The 20,901-nt window shown below is 46.7% G+C and overlaps 1 protein-coding gene across 1 annotated transcript in view; it reads left to right on the forward strand.

Moving 5' to 3' along the window:
• HEG1 (heart development protein with EGF like domains 1) overlaps window positions 1-20,901 on the forward strand; it is an 85,361-nt gene that overhangs the window by 35,752 nt on the left and 28,708 nt on the right. Inside the window, exons 4-12 of the mRNA XM_032869448.1 lie at window positions 339-692; window positions 2,058-2,402; window positions 6,766-7,035; window positions 7,663-9,009; window positions 11,160-11,279; window positions 11,911-12,030; window positions 15,937-16,040; window positions 18,740-18,798; window positions 19,045-19,205. Coding sequence (XP_032725339.1) covers window positions 339-692; window positions 2,058-2,402; window positions 6,766-7,035; window positions 7,663-9,009; window positions 11,160-11,279; window positions 11,911-12,030; window positions 15,937-16,040; window positions 18,740-18,798; window positions 19,045-19,205 — 2,880 coding nt within the window. The remainder of the gene's footprint in view (window positions 1-338; window positions 693-2,057; window positions 2,403-6,765; window positions 7,036-7,662; window positions 9,010-11,159; window positions 11,280-11,910; window positions 12,031-15,936; window positions 16,041-18,739; window positions 18,799-19,044; window positions 19,206-20,901) is intronic.

A 20,901-nucleotide genomic window follows, 5' to 3' on the forward strand; every position in this document is an offset into this window, starting at 1 on the left:
CTCCCTGTATAATCTCTAAACTGGAATTCCAGAGTAGAAGTTTTTTCCTTCCTCTATAAAAACCAAGGCAAAGAATGTCTAGAGGCTTTCTCCCATCTTCCTTTCAGCTAGAGCCAAAGCTTTCCACTGTGCTAAGTGAAGGACCTCACCACTTCCTCACTTAGCTCTTTGAGAATCAGAGCCCGTGAAGAGAGAGCGTCAGATGTGTTTATCTATATTTAGGTCCACATTATCTAGATTTATGCAACAAAAGGTATTAAGCATTATTTGTATCTAGATACATCCCTGATTTTCTTAAATACCGGAGTAGTGTTAAAGCATATTTTCTTCCATTTTAGCTTCCGGAAGCACAGAGGAGCTAAACAACTCCACCATTCTCCCAAGTGCCTTGGCGAGTCAGAGAGCGAACGAGCGTGTCGCCACCACGCTCCCCACTGGTGTCCCCAGGATGCTCCCGTCTTTAACCGTCAGTCTGCAGCCCCTAAATGAGACTGAGAATTTCCCCAAGGACTCCGAAATTGCCAGGACTTCAGTATCGGCCCATTCTTCACCCTTTGAAGCAGGGTTGCAAAGAAATAGGGAAATAATCAGGAATCCAGGAAATGGGGAATTCATCGAGCCGTCCACAGAAAATGGATTTGGCCTTGCATCTTCCCGGGTCTCTGTGGGATTCTGGCAAAATGATTCCCCAAGTAAGTATTTAATCTTCACTTGATCTCTTATGGACATTTAAAAAACTGTTGAGGGGCACCTGGGTGGCTCAGTGGGTTAAAGTCTCTGCCTTCGGCTCAGGTCATGATCCCAGGGTCCTGGGATGGAGCCCCGCATTGGGCTCTCTGCTCAGCAGGGAGCCTGCTTCCCCGCCCCCTCTCTCTCTGCCTACTTGTGATCTCTGTCTGTCAAATGAATAAATAAAATCTTTAAATAAATAAATAAAAATAAAAAACTGTTGGTTTGTCTTGAAAGATGGCTTCACGACCATTTGCCATCTCAAAAAAATTAAATAAATAAAAGGGAGTGTATTCTCAGCTAACGCCATCTCCTCTGTCTGGTACACCACATTATCACATTTTTATTTTCATCCTTATGAGAACATTGTGAAGTCCGTCAGGCATCATGCCTCCTGCTTTTTTACAGGCGAGGAAACAAGCTCAGAGAGATGAAGGAGTGAGGGTGTGGTCCTATCGCTTGATTAGAGCAGAGTCAAGAGCTCGTCCTCGGAGCTGGCCCTGTGGATGGCTTCTTAGCACCTGTGGGATTGTCCTCAGTGAGAGCAGGCCTGTTCTTTCAGACTAGCTGGAGTTAGATTATGCACAGATTGTTCTTCCAAATAACACGTGCAGATAAAAGTATAGTCCTTCAAATTCATCGTTTCAGTATCCGCCCTCTTGTTTATTTTTTGTTTGCTATACTTGAAAATTAGAATTACTAGTGGGAAAAAAAAAAAGAATTTCTAGTGGAATTGCTTGAGAAGAATGCCTCTGAGCAAGCCCTTTATTTGGGCACATCATCTATGTTGGACGTAACCCCCTCTGTCCTTTGACCCCTTTGGGGGAAAGACAAGAAAACACCCAAGCCTGTAAGTTACTCCACTACCTAGCACATTCTCTTTAAAAGCTCCCTTCTTGGGGCGCCTGGGTGGCTCAGTGGGTTAATGCCTCTGCCTTCGGCTCAGGTCATGATTCCAGGGTCCTGGGATCGAGCCCCGCATGGGGCTCTCTGCTCAGCCCGGAGCCTGCTTCCTCCTCTCTCTCTGCCTGCCTCTCTGCCTACTTGTGATCTCTGTCTGTCAAATAAATAAATAAAATCTTAAAAAAAAAAAAAAAAAAGCTCCCTTCTTCACCAGCGCTTATTTTTAGTATTGCTATCTTATTGACATCGAAAAGGTTTAAAATAATTATCTAGACTGTGAAAATGCCTGTCAGGCTACCCATATAATATATACTCTACAAGGTCCTCCTGAAGGGGATCTTTGCTTACGGAGGATGCACGTCTCAGTTGTTGGGGAATCTCTTTCCCATCTGTGTCATGGCCTTTGTTTCCCTGACCCCTTCCAGCCTTCGGAGACCAGCTTGCCAGGAGCTCGGAGGCAGAGCTGGGAAGCCCCATGTCTCAGACCGAGGCCACGTCCAGGCCTGTCCCATCGGGCAGAAGCAGAGACAGCACGGCGCGCTGGTTCCTGACCAACAGCAAGACATCTGCAGATGTGACAGGAAGCTCTACTTCCTATCCCGAAGTTGTGAACGCCTCAGTTTTGACCCACTTCTCAGCCTCTGCCCCCCAGTCTAGAGGAAGTGACAGAGCGCCGGGCCAGAGGAACTACGCTGAACCGGCTACCGAGTCGTTGTCCTCGTCCTCCTCAGAGAGCCTGGATTCCTCAGCTCCGCGTGGTGAACGCTCAAGTGAGTGTTCCCTTCACAGGACCGCACCCCCCGGAGGGCGGAGGGACCGGTCACAGAGCCGCTCCGGAGGCCCCTTTGCTGTAGTCATTCCCAGGCCATTCTTCCAGCTGTATAGCCCCACTTTTTTCCTGGTTCATCTCCCAGGAGTTAATCTTGCCACCGGCCCCTCCCACACACAGATCACCATGTCCTTCTGTCCCCTGCAGCCCACCCCACACCCCCAGACCTGCCTTAATCACACAGCTTCTGGAAGGTCAAAATCTCACCTTCTCAGGCACTGTTGTTCACCCCAGGCCTGGACATTCCTCAAGAGCAGCTCTCCCTCCCCCTTGTTTAAACAGCTTTAGGGAGATAGAATTCATATTCTGTGCAGTTTGCCCAAACGGTACATTTCAGTGGCTTTTGGTGTATTTGCAGAGTCGTGCAGCCAGCACCGCTAATTCCAGAAGGCTTCCACTGCCCCAGAAAGAAACCCGGTGTTCATCAGCGCTCGCTCCCCATCGTCTCCTCCTACCGGCTTCTGACAACCACTAACTTACTTTCTGTCTCTGCAGATTTGCCTATTCTAGACAGTTGTTGGGTTTTTGTTGTTGTTGTTGTTGTTGTTTTTAAGATCTATTTATTATTTGACAGAAATATATAGAGAGCACAAGTAGGCAGAGCGGCCGGCAGGGGGAGAGGGAGAAGCAGGCTCCCCACTGAGCAGGGAGCCCGGCACTGGGATCATAACCTGAGCCGAACAGACGCTTAACCAACTGAGCCACACAGGCACCCCTGTTCTAGAGAGTTTGTGAATGAAATCCTACGACCCGTGGCCTTTTGTGATTTTCGCTCTGCATACCATTTTCAAGGTTCATCCCTGTTGTGGCCTGTGTTAGTACTTCCTTCCTTTGTATGGCTGATTTGCCACACTGAGTTCATCCTTTCATCAGTGATCGCACGTGTGGGGCTTTCCCACCTTTTGTCCATTGTGAATAATGCCGCCGAGAACATTCTGGTACGAGTTTTCATATGGACGTGTTTTACATTCTCTCGGAATGGCTGGGTTATAGGGTAGCTTTGTATTTAACCTTTGAGGAATCGTCAAACTGCTTTCCAAAGTGACTGCACCATTTCATATTGCCACCAGCAAGGTGGGAACGTTCCAGTTCCTCAGGGCCCTCCCCCAGCACCTACTGCGGATCGCCTGTTGTGACGATGGCCGATGGCTGTCCTCCTGGATGTGAAGTGGCATCCCAGGCAGTTTGGATTTGTATGTTCGAGCTAATGACATTGAGGGTTTTTTCACTTTGGGGAAAGTCTACTCCAATAGGAGTTTCTTTCTATAGTGTCTGGATCTGGTATTCCTAGTCCTCTATCAGATACTCCATTTGCAGACGTTTTCTCCCATTCTGTGGGTTTTCTTTTTAGTTTTCTGACAATATCATTTTTTGCAGCACAAAGGTTTTTAATTTTGATGAAGTCCAATTTATCAATTTGAGAACACTCTTTCTTTGATGGTCCTTTTTAATAATGTTTTTGGGTAATTTTACCAACAATTCTCAGCCACCTTGTGAAGGTGAAGTATGTGCTGAATGACGCAAAAAATGCAGCAATTTACCATTGAAGCAGATAAGGGGCTTAAATCCGTACCTCTCTGCCACTGATAATAGGGGCTCCATTTGCCTCATATGAACGTCTTAATTGATGGGGAAAATTAGCATTTATTGCTACTGATGATGGAAAAGCACATGCTTATTATGAAAGAGTACTACATGTATGGGTGGGGAATATTTGTGCTTTTTCACGTATGTGCAAGCTCTGTCTCCTAGACAAAAGGGTTCATTTTCCACCCTCACAACGTGGGGCTCAGAGTTTTCTCCTTCTCAAACCGGGAGCTTAGGTGCCATGCCCTTTCCTGTGTGCATCTCCTGAGTACCAGTACCCTTCACTCCATGGTGCGTGCTCAGTGGGTTTGTGTGGGAAAGGTGATCTCAGGGTGAGCAGGTCTTAGGGTTCAGAGAAGGAATAGCCTCATTCCCAAAACCAGCTCACAGTCGGTTCACCTAATGCTCTATCTCGTTTGCTCTGAATCAGTCAAAGCAGACTCCTTCTGCCATTCAGCCTTTCAGAATTCTCAGTCTGTTCCTTTTTCTGGGCTTGGAGGCAGCCCCCGGTTTCAGGCCACGACTCTCTGCTTTCTTAACTCTGTAAGCCTGATGGGGTTGTTTGCCTAAACTCCATTTAAGAGTCTTGTAATCTCCCCAGCCTGGACCTTGTCCCCTCTGCCCAGGGAACTTGTACTCAGATACACTCAACCCTCAAGCTGCGACTTCCCATGGGTCTCTTAAGCCCTTTAGCTTGGTCAGGTCACGTCTCTCCCTGCTTCCTGGCTGTCTGAGCACTTGCTGTGTATCCCTGTCCCCTGACTCATTCCTGCCATTTAATGCAGATCTACGAGGAAGAGAGCTTACCTAACATGCAGCTTTACCTATGTTTTCCATGAGGTTTTAAGAGCTAGTTTGGGGGCACCAGGCTGGCTCAGTCAGTAGAACATATGACTCTTGATCTCAGGGTCATGAGTTTGAGCCCCATGTTGGGTGTAGAGATTACTTAAATAAATAAACTAAAAAAAAAAAAAAAAAAAAAAGAGCTAATCTGGTCTGGGAATAGGACTAAGAACTGGGGAAAGAACTTGTTTTCTCCGGGCGCCTGGGTGGCTCAGTGGGTTAAGCCTCTGCCTTCAGCTCAGGTCATGATCTCAGGGTCCTGGGATTGAGCCCCGCATCGGGCTTTCTGTTCAGCAGGGAGCCTGCTTCCCCCTCCCCCTCTGCCTGACTCTCTGCCTACTTGTGATCTCTCTCTCTGTCAAATAAGTAAAATTTAAAAAATCTTTAAAAAATAAAAATTTTAAAAAAAGAACTTGTTTTCTCATAGAACCAGATTATGCAGATTTAGGCTAGGAATAGTTGGACCTCATTTCCATAATTTCTGAGAAGAGTTTATTTGATAGTCTAATATATGAGCCTTCAAGCTTGTAGCATAAAACATACACCCAAGAAAGGAGAAAAAGGATATTTATTCACGCATCACCTGTCCCATTCTCACCAAGAAAATAAATGCATTAAGAAAACAAAACTTGGGGTATCTGGGTGGCTCAGTCAGTTAAGCATCTGACTCTTGGTTTTGGGCTTCAGGTCATGATCCTAAGGGTCATGAGATTGAGCCCTACATGGGGCCCTGGTCTTAGCGGGAAGTCTGCTGGAGATTCTCTCTCTCCCTTCCCACTGCCACTCCCCCCACCACCTGCTTGTACCTGTGCATTTGGGTTTTTTTTGTTTTTTGGTTTTTTTATTATTTTATTTATTTATTTAATATACAGAGATCACAAGTGGGCAGAGAGGCAGGCAGAGAGAGAGGAAGGGAAGCAGACTCCCTGCCGAGCGGAGAGCACCATGTGGGGCTTGATCCCGAGACCCTGGGATCATGACCTGAGCCGAAGGCAGAGGCTTTAACCCACTGAGCCACCCAGGTGCCCCATACCTGTGCATTTGTGTGTGTTCTCTCCCTCTCTCTCAAATAAATAAATATTTTTAAAAATTAAAGAAAAAGAACATAGAACAGAAAATAAGCTCATCTTTAATCTCCAGCCACCGTGCATTTCTCACTGATGCGTTAAGGGAAAAAACTAATGCTCTAGAAGAACGATAAGCCCCATGTCAGTTCCGGCCCTCCCAGGAGGAAAAAGCCTTCTGAGTAATGAGGGCAGGGATCTCCCTCCTGGACCTCATCAGAAAATCTAAAACCCCTGTGGGCCAGTCAGTCTTTTGCTGGGCATCCCCCAGCCCCACTGCCACCACCAGTTTCCTTGACATAAGCTCTATTATGTATCCCCGAGCAGAAATACAGTATCGATCCTGTTCGCCGAAGTAGTAAACCTTCCCAGCAGTCCCAGTCGCCTGAATGGGTATGCTGATCTGCGGTGCCTCTCAAGGTTTTGGTCCTGAGACGGGTTTGCAGGGAGCACCACATTGTGGTTTCTCACGTGGGGGTGTCAAGAAAGACCCGGGAAGGGGCCCCTGGGTGGCTCAGTGGTTTAAAGCCTCTGCTTTCGGCTCAGGTCATGATCCCAGGGTCCTGGGATCGAGCCCCGCATCGGGCTCTCTGTTCGGCAGGGAGCCTGCTTTCCTTCCTCTCTCTCTCTGCCTGCCTCTCTGCCTACCTGTGATCTCTGTCAAATAAATAAAAAAAAATAAAATTAAAAAAAATTAAAAAAAAAAAAAAAAGAAAGACCCGGAAAACCCAGGTCACTCCTGGGACTCCTGCACGGTGCTGCTGCTCCAGACCAGCGCTGACCCGCCATCTCCTTTCAATCCCCTTGCAGCCACTGAAGACGGTCCAGGGCCCGGAGGCAGTTCTGAGGTGGAGGAAAGGATGTCCCAGGCTCACCTCCCGCACACCTCAGCTACTTTCACCGGGAATGGAGAGCGCACACTGCGGTCCCTCACCAACGCCAGCACGACTTCAGGGGAAGTGGGGCACTCTGTGATAGTGCCCAGAGAAACCGAGAGCGCCACCCAGCATGGGAACGTGACCGTGACGGGTGACACCCGCTTGGTCTCAGGTTCCCTGGCAGCCTCGCCAGCCCTGGGAGGTGAGGAGCAGGAACTCTGCCCACATCCCTTCAGCTCCCCTGTCAGTGTACCTACAGTCCTAAAATGATCAAGTTTGCTGTCAACCCAGAAAGTACCTTAGAAGCTCTGTCCAAAGAGAACTTTCTGGATTCTCCCACTTCCCCCCACTTGCCTCCGCCATGTGTAATGTTGTCTGCCAGGATGCCTGGAATAAAGGAGACCAGCCAGTCGTGGCCAAAGTCAATCTCCTGGGAAAGAAATATCTCATTATCATTATATGGAATGGAAAATTGGGAGGGTTTTCCTTTTTCCATTTAGACATAACAATTGTTCTATTGGGGTCTTAAGAGCTTTTTAGATACCAGTTTGCTTTTATCAAAAAAAAGCATGTGGAAGGAATTTGGACCCATTCCCTCTTCTTCAGCCACTGGCCCCACTTCTCTTTTATTACCGTTTCCATTGCTGCCTCCCGCACTCCTCCCAGGTGGTAAAAATCCTCCGCACAGACTCTGTGCGTTCCCACCTGCCCACACCACCCCTCCAGAATGCTCGCCACCAAAAACTGTCTCTCCAAGGAAAGCATTTAGGGTGTGTTTGGGAGATTTCTTGTTTGTCGAGTTGACCTAACTTTGGTTTTCCACTTGCAGTCACCGGAATTAGCTACAATCAAGTGAGTGGCACGGATATGGAACAGGGGACTTCCAGTGACTACACAGACCACACCTATGTCTCATCCACTTTCACCAAAGGAGAACGGGCATTGCTTTCCATTACAGACAACAGTTCATCCCCGGACTTAAGGGAGAGTTCTACCTCTTCTACTAAGATCTCAAACTCTTCACTTTCAGACTCTTCTTCCTCGTCTCAAGCTCAGACTGGAGGAAGGAATGTGTCATCCTATGACAGGGAGTATGCCCAGCCTTCCACTGAGTCGCTGGCTGTGCGCACAGCCAATGTTCCCTCCTACACACCCACCATCAACAGGCCCAACACTTTGGTTCTTCTGGACACTGATGCTGCATTGACTCATGACTCCTCCTCTTCTTCTTCTTCTTCTTTGGGCCCCCCTTTGCCCCTGCCCTCAGTGTCCCAGTCCCACCAGTTGTTCTCATCAGTCTCACCATCAACCAGGGCCTCTGCTCTTCCACTGCAGTCCATTCCTGATGCACCCAAGCCCATGTCTTCCTCACCACCGCCCTTACCAGTATCTCTGACGGCATCTACCCCTGCCTCACCATCTGCCTCCCAAACAACCCTACCACCTTCACCTCCTACCCTGGTCCTGCCCAGGGCAAGAGACACTCCTGTGACCTCAGTTCAGACTGAGACAACAGCATTATCTGTGGCAATGCTCCCCAAGAGTCAAACAGCAGATCCTAAGAACCAGAGTAACCCATACCCTGAGAAAGTCATTACAGAATCAAAGCCACCAAGCCCAGAGTCTCTGCCCACAGAGGCCACTGAAGCTGTAACAGTGAGGTCTACACCAGGGATCCCTAGGCCCTCGACCTTAACAGAGTCCTCCACTCAGCAAACCCTTCCAGCCACGAGCATCAGCATACCCCAGACGTCTCCAGCTTTGACAACCACCATTCTCCAGACCTCTCATCCTTTCAGCCTTGTGTCAACCAGAGCAGCTCCGATGGCTGACCCCACAATAGTACAGACTACGGCTGAAAAACAGCTCTTGCCAACCAGCCCTGAAATCCCAGCACTGCAGATCTCCACAGAAAGGGCTGTCACCACAGAAAGGAGCCAGGTGCATGGAAATGCTACCAGCCAATCGATCCCCCTGACCAGTGTACCCACATCAGTGAAAGGATTGACCCCAGGGCCTGATGTGATGGAAGAGTACAGCCCGGTTTCACATCTCCTCAGAACATCTCCTCTCCCAGTCACACACATTTCCACAGATGACGTATTGACTCCTAAATCTACCATCTCCGCTGCTCAGAGCAGCACGCAGTCACCAGAAGTGTCATCGCCAGCCGCAGGTAAAAGGCAGTTACACAAGCACACTGTGGACTGCACAGGCATGGGATTTGTGGGCACGCGGGGTAAGGGCTGCTCTCTGCAGTAGGTCGGAGTCTGGGCTGTCACCTCGTCCGATAATGTCATGGCAGTCCTCTTCGTCTCACCTCAGAGTTCCAGAACTCTTCTAAAGCATGAGGGGTGGATGCCGTTGGCTGTGTGTGGTATCTATAGATAGTCCTAGTGTAGCTTGTAATGCCCCAAATGGCAAGAGTCTTTTAAGGTACCTTGAAGTCTTCCGAGGCTGGAGCAGGGAAGTGATGTGGGAACTGACTTTGGAAACACTGCACTCGAGAAGCTTCAGGTGACCTTTCTAAGACACGGAGTGATTACCCCCTGCTCCCGGGTCAGAGCCCTGAGCTTCTCTTCTCAGTCGCTGGGAAGGCTTCTCTGGATCCAAGGGAATTCTAGGCTCCTTGGTCTTCCTGGGAGTGTGTTGCTAGTTGACAAATGTAGGAAAGGGACATGTTCCATAAAAGGATGCTGAACAGATGTTTTCCGGTAGTGATAGGGCAACCCGAGCCATTTACACTGCCCTTGAGCTTATCTTTCTATTAGTGTGAAAGTGGACAGCACGGGAGAAATAAAGCCATTTGTGTGACTCTTCATAATTTAAGGAAGAGTGGAAGGAATTAGAGTGAAAGATCTTTCAATGTCATGTTCAGAATTGTACCTTTGGCTTGTCCAGACCCGAGGAAGGAACACTGCTATTGGTGCAGGGCTGACAGGGAGACTGACAGCCTTAAGGAAGGAGGAAAGAAGAGAACGCTTTGTAGCGACTAGAGCAGGGAGCTCAGTCAGGGTCCTAGTTCCGGCCAGTCGGCCACGGCCAGCCAAAGGGCAAGAGGGCCATCACCACCCCTGCTGCCAGCCCCCCGTGCCCGGCACATTGATCCCTTCTTTGTGCCAGCAACCCGAGTATCTCTGGGACACAAAAAGTAGACTCTTCTCTGGGGAGGCTGGGAGACCTGCTTCGGGACTCCAGGAGGAGCGTCATTTCCTGCCAGATATATTCCAGGACCAGACAGAACATAATTCACAAATCTCCTTTAGAGCCGATTATGGTCATTACAATGATAACTGTAGGGCAGAATTAACAGCATCATGGCTGGCTGTCAGGAGGGTTTTTCTGACAGTGTCAATGGGACAGAGTTTGGTTTTGAAGGGGCCGTGCTCCTGTCAGTGATTTTAGGGATACATAAAGCAGCCTTCTGGAATAGGAACACCGTCTTTATGGTTAGCTTGTTTGTTTGGGGTTTGTTTGGGGTTTTTTTTGGTGTTACAACTCTTGACTTCGGCCTCCTTTTTCTCCTTCTACCAGCGATTCTTCTACTTGGAAGTGATGCAGTTATGCTATGGGTTTCGACTCTCCTGAGCATGTGGCATAAGTCTTTAGTAGGCTTTCATTACATACCTGGAGCATGACAGTGCTGGTTCTCGACACCAGAACCCAGAGTTCTGGTCTCTGCTCTGGGAGCTGGGAGTCTAGGGGAACAATGAAGCCTGGGTGCCTTTAAGGCCTAAATGAGCCAGAGAGGGCTCATCATTACATTATGGAAAAAGGGCACCGGAGTGTCCCACTTTGATGTTTTTCCAAATGATGGCACCATATGTGGAGCCCCGGTTATATTTTGATTTTTGTTTTTTTGTTTGTTTGTTTGTTTTTGGGAAGGGGAGAATCCTGGAGCAGGGAGGATGGTTAGTCAGGGACTTCTTTCCCCTGATGTGTGTTTTAAATTGGTATGGATTCAGGTAGACTTGTCTAAGTGTCAAAGACAATATAACCATCAGTCCTCAACCCAGCGACCTGTAAGCATGTCAGCAGCATCTCGATTTGAACCGGTTTTTGCGTCCAGGGGTCTAGACACATGTCTAACACATGTCTACCACTAAAGTAGAACAGGTTCCCAGGAACTAGCACCAGGGTCCCGTCCCCACCGCACCTTTTCCGCACCTCTTGGGAACCTGTTCTATTTTAGTGGTGTGACCTTTCGGGGTAAGTCAACAGAAATAAGTAAAAATCAAATATTAGCTGGGAGAATTAAATATTTACCTAGAGCTGCTTTTACATTTCCTCCATGATTAACTGCTTTATTCTGGGATGTGTTTTTAGTTAACAGCTGTGCCGTGAACCCTTGTCTTCACGACGGGAAATGCGTCACAGACCCCAGCACCGGCCGTGGGTATCGATGCAGGTGCTCACCCTCCTGGCAAGGGGATGACTGCAGTGTGGGTAAGAGCAAAACTCACCCCCAGCGGTCTGTACCACACTACCTCATTGAAATCAGCAATGACACTATTTCCCTTCAAACTAGAGGAGGGTAGGATTTTTTTTTCTTAATTAATACCCTGCCGATTGGAGAGTCAGCATGCTTATGTGTTGTCTGCAAAGTAAGGTCAGATAGTAACGTTGACAAGCCTCCATGATCTGGCTCCATTCTTTGGGCCTCCTACACCCGTGCCACACTGGACCACCTACAGCTCCCTAAAAACCCCTCCAGCTTCCCCACCTCCAGCCTTCACTTCGCTGGTGCCTCAGCCTCCCCACCCACCCATCTGCTTGTTAAAGTCTTTCCAGTCTTAGTTCAGATGTTATTTGCGACAGTCCTTAATTCTCCCTCCCGTCGAAATCTTCCTCTCTCTCTGCACTTTCAAATCCTGGTTTGTATTTATGTCATCTGTCCACACAGCTGCCTCCACCCTCAACAGATGGGCAACCCCTGGAGGACAGGGTAGCATCCTTCTCATCGCTGGGCCCCAATGCGCCTAGTGCCATTTGGCTCTTAGGAAGTGCTTACTGGACCGGATAATGATTTTGCTGTCTGCCGCGGATTCAGTATGGCCCTGTTTGCTCTCCTCTGCAGATGTGAATGAGTGTCTCTTGAACCCCTGCCCACCCCTGGCCACATGCAACAATACTCAGGGATCCTTCACCTGCAAATGCCCGGTTGGCTACCAGCTGGAAAAGGGAATATGCAATCTGGGTAAGAGAATGAATCTACCTTGGAATGTATCCTGCACCACAATGTATTTTTTAAAATAACCTTTATTGTTTTCCTCCCTAAACAATATGGGTATTTGTCCAAGGCATAAACTTTTAAGGAGTATAGAAAGAAGTGAAATTGCTACCTATTTTTTAATCACTCAAAGACATAGCGCCTTATTTGCAATCTTTTTTAGTGTGCCCTGTATTTTTATATAGTTGAAACCATGTGGTATTTGTACAAACTTTATATCTTAAACATTTTTCCATATTACCAAAAATATCCCAAGGACTACACGGACATGCCATTATTGGCTCACAACACTATTTGCCTAACCATTCCACCCTGTAGTTAGGAAAAAATATATATCAAAGGGATCTTCTAAGTACATAGTAATAAAAAAAATTTTTTTAAGGGAGAAAAAAGAGAGAATAAAACCCTGATTATCTTACTGCATTCACACATTCATTTGTAAAAAGTGATCTTCACAGGCCTGTCCATAGGCAGATACATTTTTATAAAGCTGCTGTAATTGGACCATTACAGTCTGTCCTATTTCATTTCCTAATTTGCTAGTCTTGAAACTGGTTGATTTTGGATATACTCTCCAGTTTACAGGTTAAAACGCAAACACAAATGAAAACTAAGGTCCTGACAAGGTGCTAAGTGGCCAAGTTTATGCACCTGTTTGCTGAGAGGCTGCATTCCAGCCCACAGCTCTCATCACATAATAATGTGTTCATCAGAAGAGCTTCCTTGCACATAGGGTCTAACCCTGCTTTAGAGTGCTGAGTTCAACACGTAACTTGAAGAAATGAGAAGTGCGGAACGTAGAGTTATCTAAGCGGGATAGGGAAACTGGCAGGTAAAGTGACTCATCTTTGAATCATCTTCAGTTGAACAGTGTGATACTTAACGTGCAAAAAGTGCTCAGTAAATACCTTTTTGAGAGAACAAATGTCTGTGACATTTGCATGAATGCCTGTTGCCCGCGGGCTGAGGGGAATCATCAGATATTTTAGGAAGGTTGTGTCAGATGACAAAACCCAAATGGTTAGGTAATGAGTTTGATGTCCTTTATTTAAGGGAGAACCACCATGGCCTGGGGGAGTCTGGGGTCTCACAGGCAGTGGAGCTCTCTCCCTCAGAGGGCTTTGGGTAAGGATGAGTCTGTAGAGGGTTAAAAGCTTGGTCACTTCTGAAACAGGACTTGATTGGCTAGGGTTACCTATCTGACCTTATTTAGAAGGATCAAGGACAAGGGAGTAAGTACCGGGCCCAGAAGTGACTTGGTGTTGGGGGCTTGGCTGACTGCATCCACGATGTTCTGGTCCCGGGGAACATTTATAGAACTGGAAAGTTCATTTCGCTGACATGGCACCCTGGGGGAAAGCAGGTTCGTTCTGGGCCTCGAAATTTATTTCAAATACTTGGTACCCTACTAAATTAATGGTAGAATTTTGGAAATGGTGTAAAATACAAGGATCAAGTCAAAGCATTATTAAAGAAAAAACAATCTAGGCCTCTAGACATCTGTTAAAATCAAGAACTCCTCTTTCTCTATTAGCTAACTTGCTTTTGGGTAACCTATTCCATTTTGCTACACCCTGGTAGAAATAGGCCTGGAGGCTTTGGTTTAAGAATGGAGAAGCTGGGGTGATCTTGTTTTGAACCAGTGTGAAAATCGCCCCTGCCATTAGCCCCGCTGCCCGGCTTCCAGCTCCAGAGCCACCGGCGATGGCACAGAAGCCCTCAGCCTCAATGTTCTCATCTGTAAAATCAGATTACCACCTGCTCTGCTTCCCACTCAAGGTTATTGTGAAGATCAGATAAAATAAAGTATCTGAGCCAGCTTGGAAAATGGTAGAGTTCTCCAGATGGGAAGTATCATTTAACATTTAGTCCCCAACCTCTTGGACCAGAATTGAAAGCAATGAAAACACCAGGTACTCAGAATACAAAGTAATCATCATGGATCTTTCCAAAAAAAAAAAAAATCATTGATATAAAAAAGAGAGAGAGACAAACCAAGAAACAGACTCTTGACTCTAGAGAACAAGCTGATGATTACCAGAGGGGAGAGGGTAAGAGGAATGAGGGAAACGGGATGGGGATGAAGAAGTGCCCTGGTCCTGATGAGCTCCGAGTAATGTACAGAATCGTTCATTCGCCTTAGTGTACATCTGAAACTCATATGACAGTATGTTCCTTCTACTGGAGTTGGAATTTAAAGCTTAATGAAATAAAAAACAAATAATTTAAAATATCATTTGTATCACCGATGTAAATCCACAGTTGAGCATGAAGTAGAAAATTGCCTTTAAGCCAGGTGAGGTAAAGTAGGCACAAAGATGTCCATGTGCTGGGCAGGGGGTGGCGGCTGGAGGATGGTGTGATGCCGTTTTCACAGCTGCACTGAAAGCAGAGGCCACGTTTACTGTCCTGGTTCAGAAGAGGTCTGTGTACTTAACATTTACAAGATGTGTATTTCCATCCCGGGAGTCTGGGTATCAGCCTGGACCAGGGAGAAGTGTAGATGAAGGAGTGGGGTGGTAGTTCTGGAAGCCTGTGTGCTCAGGGTCCCCCAGGCACCTCAGATCAGGAGGAGGAGAGCCGAGAGAGCCGAGAGAGCCGTGCTTTTGTGTTAACAATCATCTTTCCCTTTTCAAGTCATTTAGCTTCATTGTTCATAAACATCAGAGGAACATGCAAATTAGAGCACGCTGAAATGCTTTCATTTGGCCAAGAATGTTTTCAAAGAGCTCCCTGCTGTTCAGCAAGAGTCCTGAGCAGCTGGCTTCACTGAACTGTAGAACAAGCAAAAAGATGTTAAATAAGGATTAAGGGCTTTAGACAGTAAGTATAAGATGTTAAATGTGTTCCCTGGCTCATTTGTGGGCCTTTTTCTTAATTCCACAGGCAAGCTTTCTGTGAAGGAGCAGCCTTATGGGTTCCTGTGCTTTGGGTCTTTTTTCCCCCCCTGTCCAGAGGGAAAGATAAGAATTTAATATAAAGGAAGATAAGAGGCAGATATAAAGCAGGCTATACTAATTGTTGGTCGTCTGCCCATTTTTAAGTTCCATTCCCCCTCAGGCCCCATCAGCACAAATTGATGGTAAATACAAGTTTACTTTATGCGTGAAATGGACCTTGAAAGAAAGGCTGCTTTCTTTCAGGCCTGAACTCAACAATATTTTGAATTTGGGGCATGTGCATTGCCTGGCTTGTGACCATGGGGCCTGGCAGCCTCCTGAGTGCCGGCACACCACAGATGTTAGGCACCTTCCTCCACATCCCCTCAGTTGTCCTGAATCAGTGAGCTGATTTCTGGAAGTGTCTTTCATCAGTGATAAAGTGGGCATTTCCTGTGAGTGAGAGGGTTGGGGGCTGATGGGGTGATGCTGACCAGAAGAGGAAACCAAAGCATGCCCTTGAAGCTGAGGGCTTCACAGCATGGGCCTAAAGGACAAGGGTGGTGCTCTGTGGAGAGCTTTCTCAGGCCTGACCCTACATCTCCTCCCTGGGGTTGTATCGTTTAAGCCAGCCGGTCTTTCTTCTTTGTCACATGCTTTACTTAGCATCGGTTATGTAAGCCGATCAGAGACCTATCAGAGAGGTCTCAGGATGGCTCCCCACAGCAGCCCACACAACGTGCAGAAGGCTCCTTGGCATTTCTGACTCAAAGGTTTATTCGGTCCGAGCCTCCTGCCCAGCTCAGTGGACACCCACCTTCCTCGAACAGAGCTAGCAGAGGGAGAGGTGTTCTCTATCCTCAAGGAGAAAGACATGCACCCAGACTGTCTTACAAGGTGCAATAAAGAGGGGCACACCAGAGAATCACAAACACATAGCCACGTGTAGCATAGCATAGTTGCATGCTCTGACGGGTTGTGTTTTCATTTCCAGTTAGAACCTTCGTGACAGAGTTCAAATTAAAGAAAACATTTCTCAATACCACCATGGAGAAGAAAGCAGACCTACATGAAGTTGAAAATGAGATCACCAAAACAGTAAGTTTTCCAAAAGGCATCTTGCTTCGAGTCCTTTGTTTTTTCCAACAGATTTCATTTGGAATTAAGAACCTCATGGCAATCAGCTGTATCTCCTAGATATTCATTTCCATTATGTTTGGAAGGTAAACTTCATGGTAAAATTAAAAGCTTCTCAGAAATAGAAGGGAGGTGCTGAGAACCACTGGTGCCCAAGAGAAGTGTTTCTTCTGTGTGCCTTCACATGCAGCCTTTATCAGTGCCTTGGCATTTCTTTTTCATGTGCAGACTCAGAGTCACAGATGGTTAGAACCCATGCACCAGTAAGAACTATTGGCAATGAGGAAAGATCCAGAAAATTCTACAATCCCATCTGCAGCTGACATGCTGTGGGACTTTCTTTCTGTTTCCAAGCTTGGGGAGAAGGAGGCTCTTTCTCCTCAGGGCAATGCCAAAGGTGTGTCAGTTAATCCTGGTTTTCCAGGGTTGAGAATTCACTGCATAGATTATCTAGGGGTCTTTGATTCCTCTTCTTTCCCTCTTTGCTTCTTTTTGTCAGGGGAAGAAAAAAAAAAAAGAAAGGAAGGAAGGAAAATGAAAAAGAAGGGAGATGAAAATGAAGCTCAGGTAGTAAATTTTATCTCTTGTCTGCTACCTGAGTCTAAAATTTGGTGTTTAGAACATTGAAAATTGCCATTAAAATAAGTTTTAGACATTGATTAGTTTCTGATTTCAATTTTACTTGCTCTTTACGAGTAAGGGTAAATTAGCCAAAACCTATAGGGTTTTATAGGACTGTAGATTTTCTTTGTGTAAAATTTAGATTCCAGTTCCATTTCTGTATCAACGGAGCATCTACTCTACGATGGGCACTTTGCCAGAAGCCTCACTCCTGTAAGAGGTATTGTCAGCCCCTTCACAGCTAGAAGAGCAGGAAGCCCTGAAAGTTAATGGCGTTGCCTGAGTTCACACAGAGCAGGTACAATGTTAAGGAATAGTCTGCTAGACCAGTCTCACTTCTGACACCCATTTGCAAGTTTGGGGATCCCCCAGACCACCCTCAGATTTGATAATTCACTGTAAGGACTCAGATCTTACAGACGCTCTTAAACTCATGGTTGTGGTTTATTACAGTGAAAAGGTCCAGGTCCCAATCAGCCATGGGAGAGACACACAGGGCAGAATCAAGGAGGATTCCAAATTAGGCCCTTTCAGTTTTCTTTTTCCTGTGGAGTCACGTACTGTGTTAACTCCTCTTGGCAATTATGTATACAGTATTCATGGAGTCCTGCTAACCAGCGAAGGTCCCCTGAGCCTTGGTGTCAAGAGTCAATATGTGGACATAGTCAAATGCTCATATGGCTGACTTCAGTCTCTAGTCCTTCTGGAGGTCAGGCTGATACCATGTAACCCAAAGCTCCACAGAAATCATGTTGTTAGATATTTGGAGTAGCCCAGGGCCTCTAGGTGGACAAAGGCAGGAGGAGATGACCTCCTGGAAGCCAAGGGCTAGACCTCTCTTTAGGCAAGGTTAAATTCTTTACCATACAGCAGGATATTATGTCTGCTAACTCCTATACCTGGGGTTCTTGTCGCTTCTGCACAGTTGCCTTTTGGTTGTGCCGTAGGTCAATATTTCCTTCTGGGGTCATACAGGGGCTTCGAACCCGTGCAGAGATGCAGTCCTTCCCAGTACATGGCATTCAGTGACTTCCCTGATTTGTTCATTTTCACCCAGTGTTAATGTATAATTTATTAGAATGATGATTTAAGAAGAATAGTGATGATTTAAGCAGTGACTAGAGAAGCCATTTAAGTGGACTTCCCCAAGATGCCATTCTGTTCTGAAATGTGCCTTTTCTCTTTTTCCTTGGGAAAAAAAGTTTAAGTCATTATACTATGAATAAATCATTGCCCATTGGAATATAGAGCAATGTCACACAAAGCCAGAAAAGGTTTGCTAACATCCTATGTTTGAATCCATCTAATAAGAGTCAGGTGTGCTTGACATACAGGCTTTGAAAGACAGGCACGTCTGCATAGGTCAAGTTATTATGACTTTCTGCTGCACAGAAAGGATCCCCAGCCCCTACTATTGGGGAGCAGAAAGGCAGGCATGGAACTTTATGCCCTAGAGGGATTTTCTGCTTTCTCTGAGGGTACAAGGCAAACACAGGGAGAGTCACTCTTAATTTGCTCTCGGCAAAGGGGCTCTTGACCCACGTAATGTGATTTCCGTGGAGATCCTTTTTGAAGAGGACCTATCTTTGAGCTAGGTCAACTCACTGTAGATTATGAGGGGTCTGTGTCGGACTTGCCAGACCTGGGGTAGCTGAAGCCTTTTCAGTGAGCCTTGTTCACTCTGCAAAGTCCAAATAAACAGTTGCCTCTGAGTTTTTTGAAACCCTGGTCTTAGAAGAGATCTGTTCCTTTGAAGATGTTTTGCATCCAAGGGTGCTGTTCTGAACATCATTTCCTGCCAAGATTTTCCCCACTGATTTACTATCTGCCTCTCTCCCTTTGTACTCAGGGAACAACAGAACAAGAGCAGGGAGGCATTTAAGAAGGGCACAAAAAAAGGACACCACTGCTCTGTAAAGCTGCCTGCTGATAACTTGAGGGCTGGAAAATGCCAGTTTTATCCTGAAAATGGAAACTGGTTCTAGGTCTAAGGCTTTGATCTAACTCACAGTTAACGACAAACCTATTTTTCCTTTCAGTTAAATATGTGTTTTTCGGCATTACCTGGTTATACCCGATCCACAGTTCATGTTTCTGGGTAAGTAACAGAATTACACTCCCTTGTGAACCAGTCTATATATAGGGGAGATTATTGTAACATAGGCGACAGCAACAAAACTGGGCCCTGTTTGACCAAGCCACAGAGTGACCTGGGGCCAAGGTAACTGGACCTCCATGCTCTCCCATTCCCTTCTGGGAGAATAGAGATGCATTCATTTTCCAAAAACCCCGGGGCCCACATGGCATTCTAGGATAATTAAAAACTTACCCACTTTGCCAACAGGGAGTCCAATGCGATGGTCGTGTCCCTGCAAACCACCTTCTCCTTGGCCTCCAACGTGACGCTGTTTGACCTGGCCGATGGGATGCAGAACTGTGTCAACTCCTGTAGGTCTTCTGCTGAGGTCTGCCAGCTCTTGGGATCTCAGAGGCGGATCTTTAAAGGTAAGAGGATGGTCCTCTGGGAGGACCCTGCCCATATGGTTAGGTACAGGGGCACTTGGGGCTCTGGCTCCACATGCTGGTCACAGAGCCAGTCTATGTTTGAAACGGGTGTTCTGCGAGGGGCACCTGGGTGGCTAAGTTGGTTGAACATCTGACTCTTGACCTCAGCTCGGGTCTTGGTCTCACGGGTATGAGTTCAAGTCCCGTGTTGGGCTCTACACTGGGGATGGAGCCTACTTGTGTGTCAAGCAAAAGGCCTTCATGTGTCTGTACCTTGGTACACATGTGCATGCACACTCATGCATAGCCTTAAAGTCACCTGGTCTTTGGTATGCTGTCTCTCCTGTTTCTCCTGGACTTTGTTGGTGTGGGAAGGGATGCTTTTGTAATGAAATCAGTCTTCTTGACCTTGAAAAGTTCCAGCTCTCTCTGGGGAGACAAAGTCACACAGAGAATATACATACTTATCAATACCTCAGATCTGCATCATGATATTCCATTAAGTAAAAAAACAAAACAAAAAAAAACCATGGCCAGTGTTACCCATCTTGTGTTTTTGCAAATGATCAATGCATAGAAACAAAACCAGAACGATATAGGCCAGACCCTACTCATGGGGCCATTCCTAACCCTTTTCTCATTCACTCTTTACCTGTTTTGTCAGAGTTTCTGCAGTACCTCTGTGTCTGATGAAGCAGATTTAAAAGGGGATTATAGACAAGAACTTCATAAGGCAGATTTGGGTCTTAGAAAGGAAGTTTTGCCTCTGGGATGGGAAAACTTTACTAGAATTAAAAAGGGCTTGCTCACCAAGGGGGTTTACTCCTGCTGCTGTCTTGTCAGCAATCAGAGTGGGCTCCAGTTTTCAAACTGTGCTACCCAGTCAGGACCTGCTAAGGATGCAGAGTCTGGGAGCCTCCCTGTCGGGTGTTCAGACACCAACGGAAGTTGCTGGGAGCAGGTTTGGTGCTGTATCTGCTGGAAGATCCAGGATGTTCCCAGGGGCCCTGGGCTTTCTAAGTGCTGATCCAGAGGGCTCTCCTCACGGCCCTGTCACAGCAGAGCCTGGGAATTGGGGTTACCCTTGTGCCCGAGCATAGACGCTGGAACTCTAGCTCATTGCAAGGCTGGTTATTCATTTGGGGGAGAAAAGGAGCTAAGCTTTCTGGAACGGAAGTGGCTGTTATTTAGCATCACTGGGGAATTAACTAAAAAGTTTACGCCCAGTTATACTGTGCTCTCTACTTGGAGGCAAGAGCTCTTTGATTTTACTTTGTTTCTCTTCCAGTGATTCAAAGGTCCCAGTTTTTCCTAGCAAGTAGGAAGGGGACCTTTCAATTCACTGAATACTTAGAGACTACATCCTATGTGGTCAGCATTGTACCGGGTTACTTCTATGACCCTAGTAAATGCATTTCATGTCTTGCAAATCAAGTGGCCACATACTTGCAGTTTTAAGTACCTGCTCAGAAGTAGCCATGCCCACTCTCTGACCCCATTCTTTCTACTGCTTGGATGTGGCTTATGGGGAAGCTCCTGTCTTCCTTGCTTCCTTGCTGAGGTCACATTCTTTGTTTGTTTTGTTTTTTTAAGATTTCCTTTTTTCTCAGAGCACTGTTAGGTTCAGAGCAAAATTAAAGAGGAAGGGCTAGAGTTTTCTCATCTGCTCCCCTGCCCCAACCTATACTGGCCCCCA

The sequence above is a fragment of the Lontra canadensis genome, unplaced genomic scaffold (genome assembly GCF_010015895.1).
Source record: "Lontra canadensis isolate GAN:19392208 unplaced genomic scaffold, GSC_riverotter_1.0 scaffold38, whole genome shotgun sequence".
Classification (NCBI taxonomy): Eukaryota; Metazoa; Chordata; class Mammalia; order Carnivora; family Mustelidae; genus Lontra; species Lontra canadensis.